The following is a 14,662-nucleotide window of genomic DNA, read 5'->3' as shown; positions in this document are numbered from 1 at the left end:
AATATATCATTACTCTTACTAATGCATCCAATGATCTTGACTCGGATTTTAGTATATCTACTCAATCTACACAAAGTATATGCAATATCAGGTCTACTAAATTCATTAAATGCATTAGGCTATCAATAATTTGAGCATATTTATTTTGAACTACAACATCTCCCTTAATCTTTTTAATTAACTACTAGCATCATAAGGAGTGTTTACACGCACCACATCAAAATTATCAAATTTTTTAAGAATTATTTCAACATAATGTTCTTGAGTCAACATCAAGCTATTGTCATCTCTAATAATTTTCATGCCTAAAATAACACTAGCTTCTCCCATGTCTTTCATCTCAAAATTAGAAGATAACAAATTTTTGGTTTTATGTGCCAAATCAAGTCTGGAACTAAAAATAAGCATGTCATCCACATAAAGGCAAATAATAATACATGTACCATCTACACATTTTGTATAAATATATTTATCTACTTCAATTGATGAAAACCCATCATTAATCAATACTTGATCAAATTTTTCATGCCATTGTTTAGATGCTTGCTTTAGACCATACAAAGATTTTCGAAATTTATATACTTTATTTTCTTGGCCAGACACTATACAACCCTTAGGTTGCTCCAGGTAAATTTCCTCTTCCAAATCACAATTAAAAATATATTTTTAACATCCATTTGGTGAATAAAAAGTTTATAAATAGAAGCCCAAGGCAAGTAAAACACGATTTGAGAAAATTCTAGTTACAAGAGCATAAGTATCAAAATAATCAACATTTTGCTTTTGAGTAAAACCTTTTGCAACAAGTCTAGCCTTGTATTTATCAATGGAACCATCGAGATTGAGTTTCTTCTTAAAAATCCATTTACAACCAATGAGTTTATCTCCCGGAGGTAAATCAACTAAAATCCAAATTTTATTTTGTAAAATTGAACTTATTTTTACATCAATAGCTTCTTTCCAAAATGATGCATCAAACGAATAAATTGCCTCAAAATATGTCAAAGGATCATTATCCACAAGATAACTATAAAAATCATTACCAAAAAATCTTCCTTTCCTTGTTCTTTTGCTTCTTCTTAAGTCCTCACTTTTAAAATTATTTTGAATAATTGGAACATGCGACATATTTTATCATTATCCACAAAATAAGTATAAAAATTATTACCATTTTTTTTAATGTCATATTTTTCCTTTCTGCTACACCATTTGATTGTGGAGAATATGGCGGAGTTATCTTATGTATTATACCTTCTTTCTTACAATAATAATTCAACAAAATAAATTCACCACCTCTATCGGATCTAACTCTTTTGATTTTCTAATCTAATTGATTTTCTACTTCAGATTTAAAATTAAAAACTTATCAAAAGCTTCATCTTTGTTCCTCAACAAATAAACTTTTGTATATCTAGAAAAATCGTCTATAAAAGTCACATCATATTTTCCCCTCCCCTGGTCATAGATTGTTTCAAATCTTCTAAATCAGTATGTATTAAGCTTAACAATTCAGACTCTCTAAATACAGAAGCACATAATTTTTTAGTTTGTTTAGCTTCGGCAGAAACTTCACACTTATCAATATTTGAATAATTAATATTTGAAATGAGACCTTCTGAATCTATTTTTTTAATATAAGATAAACTAACATGTCTTAATCTAGCATGTCATAAATTAAAAGAATCAATCAAGTAAGCAGAAGAACTAGCATTTTCATTCATAACATTGAGTACAAACAAGTCAGGGCTATAATAATCCCTGCCAACAAAATTATTATTCTTGGTCAACACGACCTTATCAGATTCAAAAGAAACCTACACCCCAACTTTTCCTAATAATCCCACAAAGACCAAATTGGTTCGGATACTAGGAATATGTAACACATCATTCAATGCCAAAGTTTTGCCAGATGTGAGTTTGAGAAGAACTTTGCCTTTTTCAAAAACTGGAGTAGTCCTTAAGTCACCAAGATATACAACCAAAGGCGGATCCAGGATTAAAATCCTATGGGTTTAACTTTAAGGTTTTTGGCATTGAACCCATTATATTTTTAAAGTTATGGGTTCATATCTAATATTTTTGCAATTTTAATAAATTTTTACATACAAATTTTTACTCCGCATCAAAAGTTATGGGTTTAGTTGAACCCGTTACCGAAACGCTACATCCGCCTCTGTATACAACCTCTTCTCCTTCCTCAACTTGGGTGTAAGATACAAAGTCTTTTTTGTTAGCATATATGTGCCTAGTGGCACCAGAATCTAACACTCAATCTTTCACATTGGCCACAAGGTTCACTTGGGAAACAACTGCAGCAATTATGGCATCCGCTTTGGCTTCAGTTAAATTTACTTTAGCCTTAGAGAGATTGTCATTCCCAATCCTTTTCCGATATTGAGCGGCATGGTGGTCAGATTTGCCACACATAAAGCAATTGACTTTTTCTTAAAGGTTTAATTGTTGGTTTTGGGCTTATAATCATTTCTTTTGCCATACTTGTTGTTTGAATTGTTCTGCCGCTTGTTGTCCTCCACAATGTTGGCTCTTGTAGCAATCTCCTTTCTTTTATGAGCAATAACTTACTTGCGGTTAGTATTTTTAATTAAAATGTGCTTGACCAAGTCCTTCAACAACAACTGCTTGTGTTTGTGTTTCAATTGTTGTTTGTAGTCACTCCAAGATTTAGGAAGTTTTTCAATAAGCATACCAGCAACAAACTGTTCGGCAGAAAGATATCTTCAGATTTGAGATCTTCAATCAGCTTGTGATATTCGTTGATTTGTGCAGTTATATCCTTGTCCTCCATCATCTCCCACTTGTAGAGTTTCTAATTACAAATTTTTGTTTGGTAGCGTCTTCAGCAGTATACTTTATTATCATTGACTCCCAAATTTCTTTTGCCTCCTTGTAGAAAACGTAGACATCGAACAATTCGTTAGAAAGAGTAAAAATTATAGTATGTCTACACACCTTATTAGCATGAACCCATTGATCCATCTGAATGGAAGTTGCTTCAGTTGGCTTAGGATTAGTAAGTACAAAAGCAACTCCATGCATATCCAAAATAGAATGCACGCGTTCTTGCCAACGCTTAAAATTATCTCCACCAAAAACCTCAATTTTCGAAACATCAGGAAAAGGTTTGGCATATGTAATTGGTGATGGAACAACAACAGTAGGTGCAACGGGTGTAGTAGCATCAACAATAACATTAGCAGCGTTATTCTCTATAGTAACAACGTGAAAATATCCTTAAGATTGTTGATTTTATATTGGATTATGGAGAATAAGATTTAGCTTGAGGCGTGTCAAGGACATTGTCCTTAAGGATATTTCGCCCACACCGTGATAAATAAATTAGGCGTATCCCCATGATTCAACAAGCTCTTCTAGTATAACTAGGAATAGAAACAGCAAAGTTTAAACAAAATAAAATCCAGCACCGAAAGTAATTTAGAAGGAGAGTTTTGCTTTCTGTTTCATACACTTTGTTTCTCCACTTTTCAAAGTGAATGTAAAATGAATTATATAGTCCAAAAGTGGACATACGCTGGTAAGCAACGGCAACAAACAAATCCATTAAGATTAAACAAACGTTATATTTTGACTTTCAAAATAGTAATTTTACATCATGGATCATGTAAAATTCCAATCTTAATACGATTTGTGTGATGCTTCTAACTATTCAGAAAATTAGTTCTAAGATACGTGCTTTGCGCGTGTACCTCAGTTTAATAAGTATAAACGATGGTAGGCTAAAAACATTAATTTTTGGCTTTACTTCACCTATTATTGACTGCTCTTTACTTGTGTTTGAGTTAAAAGGAGAAGAATTTATACTCATCACGTGATTTCTAACATGTTAGTTATGATTCCGAGTTCAGATATATTATTTGGAGCTAAATTGGACAAAATAGAACTTTGAAGTCAGAGTAGAAGTTCAAGAATTAAGTTGGAATTGAGTACAATGGTTGAAGACGAGATATGCTGAGAAAAAATGACAAAGAAAATGTCAAAGACAAGTTGTGAGCTTAAACGTTAGAAGAAAAATGTGAAAAGTTCCAAGATTATGCAAAATATAGCAAAGGGAAGTTTTTGATATATTATTGAATACAGTGTTTTTAGAAGTCAAATGACGACAAGTAGTGAAGATTCAAGCAATAGATATTGTGATTTAGAAGTAGGAGCAATAGTTTCTCTCCAAAAACATATGATTCAAATTTAATAGAGGATATCAATCTACGAGGAGTTTTTATCATAATTCTTATGGAAAAATGTAGAATTTTGAGTCTAGTTTCCAAATGTTTAAATGGCTCGTCGTTTCGACTCTCCTACGCAAAGTTATGATCTTTTACTGGATACTGTCAAAGATGCGCGCCCAGGTACACGCCCATGCTCCCAGGTGCGCAACAATGCACGTCTACTTGCGGGAAACTCAAGTCAAGGTTATTTTTATAATTTTGGGTGTTCCCTTAAGCTATATAAGCCTAAGCTCGTCCCAAAGTAGGATCTTGGAGTTTTTGAGCAGCTTTTGGAGAGAAGAAGATAAGGAAACAATGAAGATTTGGAACACTTTATCTGAATCATTCAATACGAAAGTTTATTAGAGTTCGAGGGTTGTAATATCTTCTTGCTTTCTTAATACTCTTTTGACGAACGTCTCCTCCATTATGGAGCAGTCTCTTTTAAGGTTTTTTGACAAGTATAGTGTCGTGATTGTTATTCAAGGATTTAGCTTTTATTGTTATTTGAATTCGTTGAAAGAGTTTCGAATCGAATTGCGAAGTTATTTGCTATTTTACTTTAATCAAAAGAGAAGTATTATTGCAAACATCATTGTGTTATCTTGTTTGGATGAATTTAACGACTCTTGTAGGTAATAGAAAGAACTTGTGGATTTATCAATTAACCTAATCTAGAGAAATAATCGAGAGATGATCTTTGTTAGACCAATCATTCAACGCATTCTTGCATATGTTCGTAGCGCTATTCATTTGGTTAATTAGTGGAACTCTCCTTCATTTGAAAGAAGAATTTGAATCTTAAGGATAATCTGATCAGTTGTTGAAATCGAAAGAGTCAACATTACTTAAGGATTGAACTTGCAACATAGTTAGATCCTGAATAATAGTTGCGCACATGTCTTGTCAGAGCCCTTATTTCTCTCATTGATATTTATTTATTGTAGCTCAATTCTTCATTCTCTAGGAGTCAATAGTTATTTGATAATGTTAGTTGTTACTTTTAGTTCTGTAACCATCTAAAGCCAGAGGTTTATTCTTCTGAATAACATTAGGCCGGAAATTATTCGAATATTATTTAGATTAATACATGCGAAGACGATTTAATAACTATACTATTTTTGATCAGCAAGCCTCAGTTTTACAGATCGGTTTGCGCTCGTCAATAAGCTTAAAAAATTATATAAAAATTAATAAAATATGTGTTCTTGACGTTCAATTGTTAAATGCCGTTACGAAAGTATTTTTAAAATTTGATGTTGAGTTTTTTACAATGATTTCTTGTTAGTCGCACATTCTGTGCATACATTGTAATTTTTATTAAGTAGATGAATCTCATAAAAACTTCTCAATAATTTATTTTTATATAAGACTATTGTTAGAAAAATAGCGCATCTAATAATGATATTAATTTTTGTATGCAACTTGTAATAGGCAACTTAATTCCTAGATGTTTTAGGAAAGGGCATAATCAATTTGCTAAGCTTACATTTTTTTATAGGTCTCTTCGTCCACAAGAATTTATATATTAAATTAAATAAAACAAATAGAAAAATGAATAAGTTTCATAATATTACTTGTAAAATAAAAGAGTTCTTCTATTGTAATAAATAACTATAGCACCCAAGCATACAAAGAACAACATAAACAATATAACTCATAAGTAATTCATCTATCACTTACAAAAGAACTTTACAAATACTTAATAGCTCCATCGTCTTCAATTGGTTCGTTCAAAACCAACAAAATCGGACTGAGCAAATTTGTGGAGAAAGCAGACAATTTGAATGATATTTGTTGAGAGAGCAAATTGCTTCCTTCAATTAGCGATTTTTTTAGCTATTCTATATTTAAAATCTTTCCTTATTTTTAAATTCAAAATTTTTAAAATTTTAAATTTATGTATTTAATTAATTAACCATTACGTGTTGTAGTGCTTCCTTTCTAAAACTCTTACCCTTATTTTTTGTTTTTTCAGATTTTTTTAAAATTGAATTGAATTAATTTCAAATTTCTAAATATAAGGAAGATAATAACGAACGATATTTTCGCTAAAAGACTTCGTGTATTTTTAATTTTAATGTTAATATTCATATAACATAAATTACTTATCTATCTTAAATCAAACACTAATCTTAATCCATATTCAACATGATTAATTAGGAAGTAGGAACCAATGAGAGCTAATGGCTTGTTTTTAGTTTCAAAGAGTACGTCTTATTTGTAAACACGTTAACAGCTGAATGCACAGTACACAATTTTTGACTTTAGTAACTCCACGAGAAAATAGTGTCTTTGCTGACTCATCGTACCAATCTAAAATGGATAAACCCTGACGTGTCAAATAAAGATCTCCAAACAAAAAGTTACCACGTGTCCACGACAATTGGTTATCCAGTATATTCCACATGGAGATGGAGTGCTCAAAGATGGAATATCCTCCATCTATTTAATATCCACCGTTTAAATTTACGGAAAAATCGAAATTTACCTATCTATTTTTTAATATTGTATACATCTAACTTACGTTATATTCTTCGGTCAAATTTATACCTATTATTATATTATCTGGCCAAATTTACTCTTACCATCAATAAACTTTTAAAAACTACCCATCAATCCATCAGGTGACCCATAATCTCTCAATTCATTTTAGTTAAGTCACTTATTCTTCTTTTTGATCTACTATTTTCAGAATAGTTAATAATTACCTGCTTTCTTACTTGGAAAAAAGAAATAAGAGAAAGAAATATTAAAATAATGCAGCGATTAGTAAAGAAAGTATTGTAAATTAAATAATTTAAATTAGGTAGCTAGTCTAAATTTCAAAAGTATTTACAATACCATTGCTTTAATGAATTTGTTCCACCAAAGGCATGATGACTTTGCAAGTATTAGTGATAGAAGTTGAATGTCCTCTAAGATTTTGCATTATCGAATTCAACTTTGTTTTAATAAAATACCTACGCATTGTGCACTCTTAAGTTATTTGACCGAACTCTATACTAACTAGACAATTATAAAATATATTCGAATATACATGTACATACATGATGATCAGCCGTATATAATACATAACAAATAGACCCACATAATTTCTGCGGTGTGTATATGGTTGAAAAATTATAAATTTTTTAAACCAATTTCAAAACTATTATCACAGAAAGAGAAGTGGGTGCAATGATAAGTAAAAATATCTATGAATAATTTGTATAGTTTAGTACCTTTAGCATTCACATTAATAGTAATTTTTGAAAATAGTGGATTAAGAAGAAGAACAAGTGATTTAGATAAAAGGGATTTGAGAGATTTTGGGTTACCTAACGGATTAGGAAGTAATTTTTAAAAGTTTGTTGATGGTAAGGATAAATTTTTCCAGATAGTATAATGGTAGGTGTAAATTTGACTGAATAATATAATGGATGTTAAATTTAGACAATATTCAAAAGTAGAGAGATAAATTTGAAACTTTTCCCTTAATATAAGGGTTAAGAAAGAAAGTAGAATATTTCAAACTTGTAATTTTAAATATAATATACTATAGCGAATTTGTTTTAAATTAAACTACTTTTAAATATAAAAGTATGTCATTCGTTTTATACCTGGAAGAGCGACGCAAACAAAGGAATAGAAGTAGCTGAGCAATATTATCATATCCTAGTCGATGACCAGCTCTTAAGAAATTGTCATTTAAAAATTATTATTTGGTGAATTAAAATATATATAACTTAATTATGTTGTGAATAGTATATTAAAAAATATTGTAGGTGATCAATAATACAAAGAAATATTACAAATGAATAGTCCGATTAAAGAAATAATATCGTAATTTTTTTTCGCACCAATATTTATATTAAATAAATAAATATAAGATAGTCTTTATACATTTATTTTTAGCTGCTAAAATTAAATTACTTGAATTTGTGTAAACATAATTTCTAAAAACCAAACTTAGCATGAATTATGGAGAGTTCTATGCTAAAACATGAATGTGATACTATTATTAATTAATTAACTTAACACAAGAGATTACATTATTAAACGAACGTCACATCATTTACTGGAATTTTAATATCAGGATTAGACTTAAGATGCGGCGACCAAAGAAGCCCCTTAAGAAAACGAGAAAAGCGAAAGAAATCGAACCAAAGAAACGTCGCCGCTTGAAAGGATAGTTGTTGATGTGCTCATTGGACCACACTTGGAACGCCTATAAAAAGAAGGGCCTGTTTGCCACTAAGCAATGCATTAACTTAGGAAACGTAGTCCATTGTGTCTTAGTACGTGGCCATCTCTCCAAAAATCTTGCATAGCCTTCTCTTTCTCTGTTTTATACTATCATCTTTATTATCCAATCATTTTTAAAAACTAGACTAGAGTTATTGTACTAAGTATTAAAGATAACATATAAAGTACTAATAATCATGTGCGGGATCTTGGCTGTTTTGGGTTGTTCTGATGATTCTCAGGCCAAAAGGGTTCGTGTTCTCGAGCTCTCTCGCAGGTAAATTATATTCCCTTCTTTTCTCTATTGTTAATGTTATTGTGTTGCATGCGTTATTAATTCTTTTTATGAGAAAGTAGTTTCCTGAGCGTTTGGAGCTGCTACTGATTGCTTGCATTTTAGAATAAAACTTAAGATGGATTATATATTTAGATATTCTTGACGTGGACCTATATCTTAGATTCACAATTTTCTCGGACCAACTGTTTTAGCATGACTTGTATATGATGTTGATATGAAAAGCTGTGGTTTAGTAATTCATTTCCATGTTACAATTACTAATCTTTCTCCTACCTGTGTTCTTGCCACTGCTAGAGGCAGATCTATAATTCGTAATTAGAGTATTGAACACATTGTACTTTTCAAAATTATAAGTGCGCAATTTAATATTTGTTAAAATTTTGAAGGCTTTTTTAATTACATGTATATCGTGTCTCGTATAGCCTCTCTACCCATGTAAGGTCTGCGTACACACTACCCGCCCCATGCCCTCCCGTGGAATTTTACTGGGGTTTGCTGTTGTTGTTGGTATCGTGTGTCGCATATACTTTGTTCTGTTGAATCAATATATGCGTCATCTGCCACTGTTTGCAAATGCATGGAATGGAAAAGTCATGCCTCATCACTGTCACACAGGATTTTTATTTATTTATTTATTTATTATATATGATTCTTTTTCTTGATGTGAAATCTATTAGTGGGTACTGAATCTGGCTAACTGACTAATGAAACAGGTTGAAGCATCGTGGACCAGATTGGAGTGGGCTGTATCAACATGGGGACTGTTACTTGGCACATCAGCGTCTAGCTATTGTTGATCCTGCTTCCGGTGATCAACCTCTGTTTAACGAAGATAAGACGATTGTTGTTACGGTGGGTGCTTTTAATTTCATGTTTACTCTCATTACTTGCTCAGTTTACTGATGAAAATGAAACTAATGACTATCAATCAGCCAATCAACTGCACTTAATTCGATACAAGTTGGGGTCGACGATCGATATGATTCATTTTATCCTTTCCTCTATTCTGGTTCCTTTTTATTCAAATAGTTGATGATTAATTTCATGCCAAAAATTTCAGGTAAATGGAGAGATCTACAATCACGAGCAACTTCGCAAGCAAATGCCTGATCATAAGTTCCGGACTGGAAGTGACTGTGATGTCATTGCACACCTAGTGAGTAATCTAGATTACTCATCTTCCAACTTAGGAAACATGTATGTATTCCCCTGATTATTTCATCATCTTTATGTACATTAATCAGTATGAAGAACATGGAGAAGATTTTGTGGACATGCTGGATGGGATCTTCGCTTTTGTGTTACTGGATACTCGAGATAACAGCTTTCTTGTTGCTCGTGATGCCATTGGAATTACTTCCCTTTATATTGGTTGGGGACTTGATGGTAAGATTCCATATTATTTTCTCACTTAGATTTTGTTATTGCAAATGAATATGTTGAATCTTTATATGTAGTAACTGTTGTAATTTGGTTCCTTCTCAGGGTCTGTATGGATATCATCTGAGCTTAAGGGCTTGAATGATGACTGCGAACATTTTGAAGTTTTCCCACCAGGACACTTGTACTCTAGCAAGAATGGCGGCTTTAGGAGGTGGTACAATCCTCTTTGGTTCTCTGAGGCTATTCCTTCCACTCCTTATGATCCCTTAGTTCTCAGGCGCGCCTTTGAAAATGTGAGTTATTATTGTTGTTGTTGAAATGGATCCAACATGTTGGTTCTAAGGCTGGATATCATTGTGCAGGCTGTTATCAAAAGGTTGATGACTGATGTCCCCTTTGGTGTTCTGCTCTCCGGGGGACTCGATTCATCCTTGGTTGCTTCGATTACTGCCCGCTACTTGGCTGGCACAAAGGCTGCCAAGCAGTGGGGAGCACAGCTTCATTCCTTCTGTGTTGGCCTTGAGGTCAGATAATCTTGAGATTTCTGTGATTACAACATTAATAACGACCACACCTCATTCACAAGCTAGTAAGGTCAGCTATATGAATCTGATACCGATTTGCTTGCTTTCAAACGAACAGGGATCACCGGATCTCAAGGCTGCAAGAGAAGTTGCTGACTACTTGGGAACCGTTCACCACGAGTTTCACTTCACCGTTCAGGTATTGATGGAGCAACTCTATTTTGACTTGATCTATCATCCTCTGCGTTCCCTTTTGTTTACCTGATGGCAAATGACATGTGTCGTATTTGCAGGATGGAATTGATGCAATTGAAGATGTTATTTACCATATTGAGACATACGATGTAACGACAATCAGAGCAAGCACTCCTATGTTCCTTATGTCGCGTAAGATTAAGTCACTAGGAGTGAAGATGGTTATATCTGGGGAAGGCTCTGATGAAGTGTTTGGTGGCTACTTGTACTTTCACAAGGCTCCCAACAAAGAAGAGTTCCACAAGGAAACATGTCGCAAGGTATAAAAAAGTGTTTCCAGTTCCTTGTTTAAAACCTTATTTAAATAGGATAAGCAACAACAACAACAACAACCCAGTATAATCCCACTAGTGGGGTCTGAGGAGGGTATTGTGTATGCAGACCTTACCCCTACCCTTGGGTAGAGAGGCTGTTTCAGATAGAAACTCGACTCCCTCCCTCCAAAAACCTTATTTAAATAGGACAAGGAGTTGAGAAAATGTTGATCTTTTTCCTCCATCTCTATGCAGATTAAAGCACTTCACCAATATGACTGTTTAAGAGCAAATAAGTCAACATCTGCATGGGGCTTAGAAGCTAGAGTGCCTTTCCTAGATAAGGAGTTCATCAATGTTGCCATGAGTATTGATCCAGAGTGGAAGTTGGTAAGTAGTTGAACCCCAATTGTTGATCGAATAAACGATCAACTGTCCCTAAAACCTTGTATTCTATCCATTTCAGATTAAACCAGAGCAAAGGAGGATTGAGAAGTGGGCTCTAAGGAGGGCCTTTGATGATGAGGAGCATCCCTATCTCCCAAAGGTGGTACTAAATCGCCCTTTTCAAACTGATTTGCAAGTGATTTCGAATGTTATATTGTTAACCAAACTAACAATTTACTCATTACATTTCCTGCAGCACATCCTATACAGGCAGAAAGAACAATTCAGTGATGGCGTAGGCTATAGTTGGATAGATGGACTCAAAGCACATGCTGAACAACATGTGCGTTTCAATGACTAATCAACAACTTTCTAATGTTCTTATTTATCTTCCAATGTTTGTTTGTTTTAAAGCTGACTAGGAATTTTTTTGTTTCCTTTAATAGGTGACCAATAGGATGATGCTTAATGCTTCACATATATTCCCTCATAACACACCGATTACAAAGGAAGCATACTACTATAGGATGATTTTCGAGCGCTTTTTCCCACAGGTAATTTGTTCATGTATTGTGAGGATTCATGATAAATTAGCTAACTTATGCTGGTTTTCAACCTTGCAACCTTCCGATAAGTCACATTGTTGGAGTTTGTTGTTCAAATGCGAGATTTACTTTTAACCATGTTCCTCTGGTATTTTTGGTTCTGCAGAATTCAGCTGGGCTAACCGTTCCTGGAGGAGCGAGTGTGGCGTGTAGCACAGCTAAAGCTGTAGAGTGGGATGCTTCTTGGTCAAAGAACCTTGATCCTTCAGGAAGGGCTGCTATTGGTGTACATAACTCAGCTTATGAGAATCATGAACCTGCTATGGCTAATGGGAATTTGGCCACAAAAATCATTGGCCGTGCGCCGTCTATGGTAGAAGTTGGTGCTGCTCATGAGCTCACAATAAGGAGTTAGCAGCAGTCTGTTATCCATGACTTCTTGCTCATATTTAATATTATTATTATTATTACAATTATTATAAGTTTTAGTCTATTGTCATTGTTAAGGGAAGAGGCAGCATGTCTTTTAGCTGTTCTGCTGCATTAAAAAGCATCAGGTCATGTTTGTTTATATATAGAATAAAGACCAGATTGGGGTGGTTTTAAGCTGAGCAGTATTAATACTATTGTTCTATTAGCAGGTCTTAGGAGTTTTTCAGTTGCCCCCGTTATTGTAATTTTAGTCATTTCCATTTCTCTAGGCCTTTTTCTCCCTCTGCCCCGTTACATAAGGTGCAGTAGAAAATCAGAAAATCAACCTGGACTATGTACCTAGCTGATCGCCATTTTCAATTTGGTTCATTTAATTTGAGTTATATATTTCATCTCCATTGTTAAGGATAAAGTCCTGCCCATTACAAAGGCAACTCTTCTAAGAGGGCACTTCAACAAAGGAAGGATCCTAATATTGGGTCGTACATGAATTTCCAAGAACCAGCATTTCTTTTGAGACAGATAATTAGGGTTAGGGATAGATGACTTAAGTCCAGTAATTAGAAGGAACTATAAGTAAATGAATAAAAGAAAAGCAAACATAGAAACCTGTGGGTGGGTTTGAACATTGAAGTGATCACACCAGCCGAAAATGTAACTAGCTGAAATGTTTTCAGTCAGAAATGCAACGCTTAGTTAGGAAGGTAATCTCATATAGTCAAAAAAATATCCATAGTAAATTAAAACATCACAAACTCAAACCCATATCAAACTAATGTAAATACAAACTCTTGTATGATAACTCAAACATTTCAAAATTTATATAAAGTGGTTCCACAATATATAATATGAAAAAGTACATATTTGCTTGGTTATTCATACTGCTGCCATCAATCCTTTTACATCCATAAGTGAAGTAGGTTCACCATTTACATCACTAAGCTGAAATGACAAAATTTAAAATATTCGATGAGGAACTTGTACATGATTCGACAAATAAACATACACTAGTGATGTGCATACATTAATTATCCGCACTTGAATAGACAGAACTTAAAGCAATTTGCAAAGATGGAAGTTCAGAGATAAATGGTAATTGCTGTTCAACCAAAATAAACTTAAAGTAATACATTAATAACAGTTGTTATATTTTTATACTTTTTTTTTAAAACCCGAAAGACAAGTGTACTTTCATACCTTATGCCACAACTACGAATTATTCTCTTCTTTAATCACTCTAATTTATCCGGTATCACATGAAAGACAAAGTGATTGTTTACCTAAAAAACGGATAGAATTAAATTTGTACGTAGTTCTAAGGGTACGTGGTATAACTTGACACAAATCGTAAAAGTAAGTCGAAATATATCGAATATTGATTTATAAAGAATGAAATACAAACCAAGTTGAATAGAGAATGATTTATAAACAAGTAAGATGAATTAATGTATGAAGCTCACAAGAGGATAATCTCTGTTGTATTTCACTGTGAATATCAATAGTATCTGAGTTTGAGAGTGTATGAATGCCTTAATAGTTGGATCCCTTACAGAAATAATAGTCATCCCTCTTATAGTGGAGAGATCCTACCTTGGATATAATTAAAAATACATAGTGGGGAACCCATGATAGATTAGTTTTTTCCTAAGTCCCGCCGAGATTCTCTCCCTTGGTGCGTTTGTAACGGCTCTTGTCTCTTGGCTCGATCTTGATCGGACTTGGTATCGGTCGATCTCCAGATTTAGAGCTCGATATTGATTCGGGGCCCGGTATTGATTTGGGCTCGGTATTGGTCGGTCTCTGGCTCTTAAGCTCGATAAAGCCGCTTCGCATCATAATTCGATTTGGACTTGAGCTCAGTAATAACTTCGAGCTCGGTATTTGATCGGTTCCAAAAATTTGAGCTCGGTAACTTGGCTTCAGATCTCATCTCGATATTATGAAGATGACCTTCGGTCCATTATATTCCAATCATGACTAATCATACGAAGGTCAAAATCAGTTTTTACCGTATATAAATAGTTCCCTCATTTCTCGGGAAGAATGTGGCGAAAAACGATATGATTTTCCAACAGTATGACTAGATATAGACTGACGTTTGCATCGATCCCGACCA

The 14,662-nt window shown here is 33.5% G+C and overlaps 1 protein-coding gene across 1 annotated transcript; it reads left to right on the top strand.

Annotated features, from left to right (window-relative positions):
• Window positions 1–8,480: 8,480 nt before the first annotated feature.
• On the top strand, window positions 8,481–12,944 carry LOC104108920 (asparagine synthetase [glutamine-hydrolyzing]-like). Its single transcript, XM_009618072.4, has 13 exons — window positions 8,481–8,745; window positions 9,480–9,618; window positions 9,827–9,922; window positions 10,011–10,152; window positions 10,252–10,442; window positions 10,512–10,673; window positions 10,792–10,872; window positions 10,967–11,188; window positions 11,438–11,572; window positions 11,649–11,729; window positions 11,826–11,912; window positions 12,016–12,123; window positions 12,281–12,944. The coding sequence occupies exons 1-13, from the start codon at window positions 8,666–8,668 to the stop codon at window positions 12,527–12,529; spliced, it is 1,773 nt and encodes a 590-aa protein (XP_009616367.1). The 5' UTR covers window positions 8,481–8,665; the 3' UTR covers window positions 12,530–12,944.
• Window positions 12,945–14,662: the final 1,718 nt, after the last annotated feature.

This window comes from Nicotiana tomentosiformis, chromosome 6 (assembly GCF_000390325.3).
Source record: "Nicotiana tomentosiformis chromosome 6, ASM39032v3, whole genome shotgun sequence".
NCBI lineage: Eukaryota > Viridiplantae > Streptophyta > Magnoliopsida > Solanales > Solanaceae > Nicotiana > Nicotiana tomentosiformis.
This window is presented reverse-complemented; position numbering and strand designations above follow the sequence as displayed.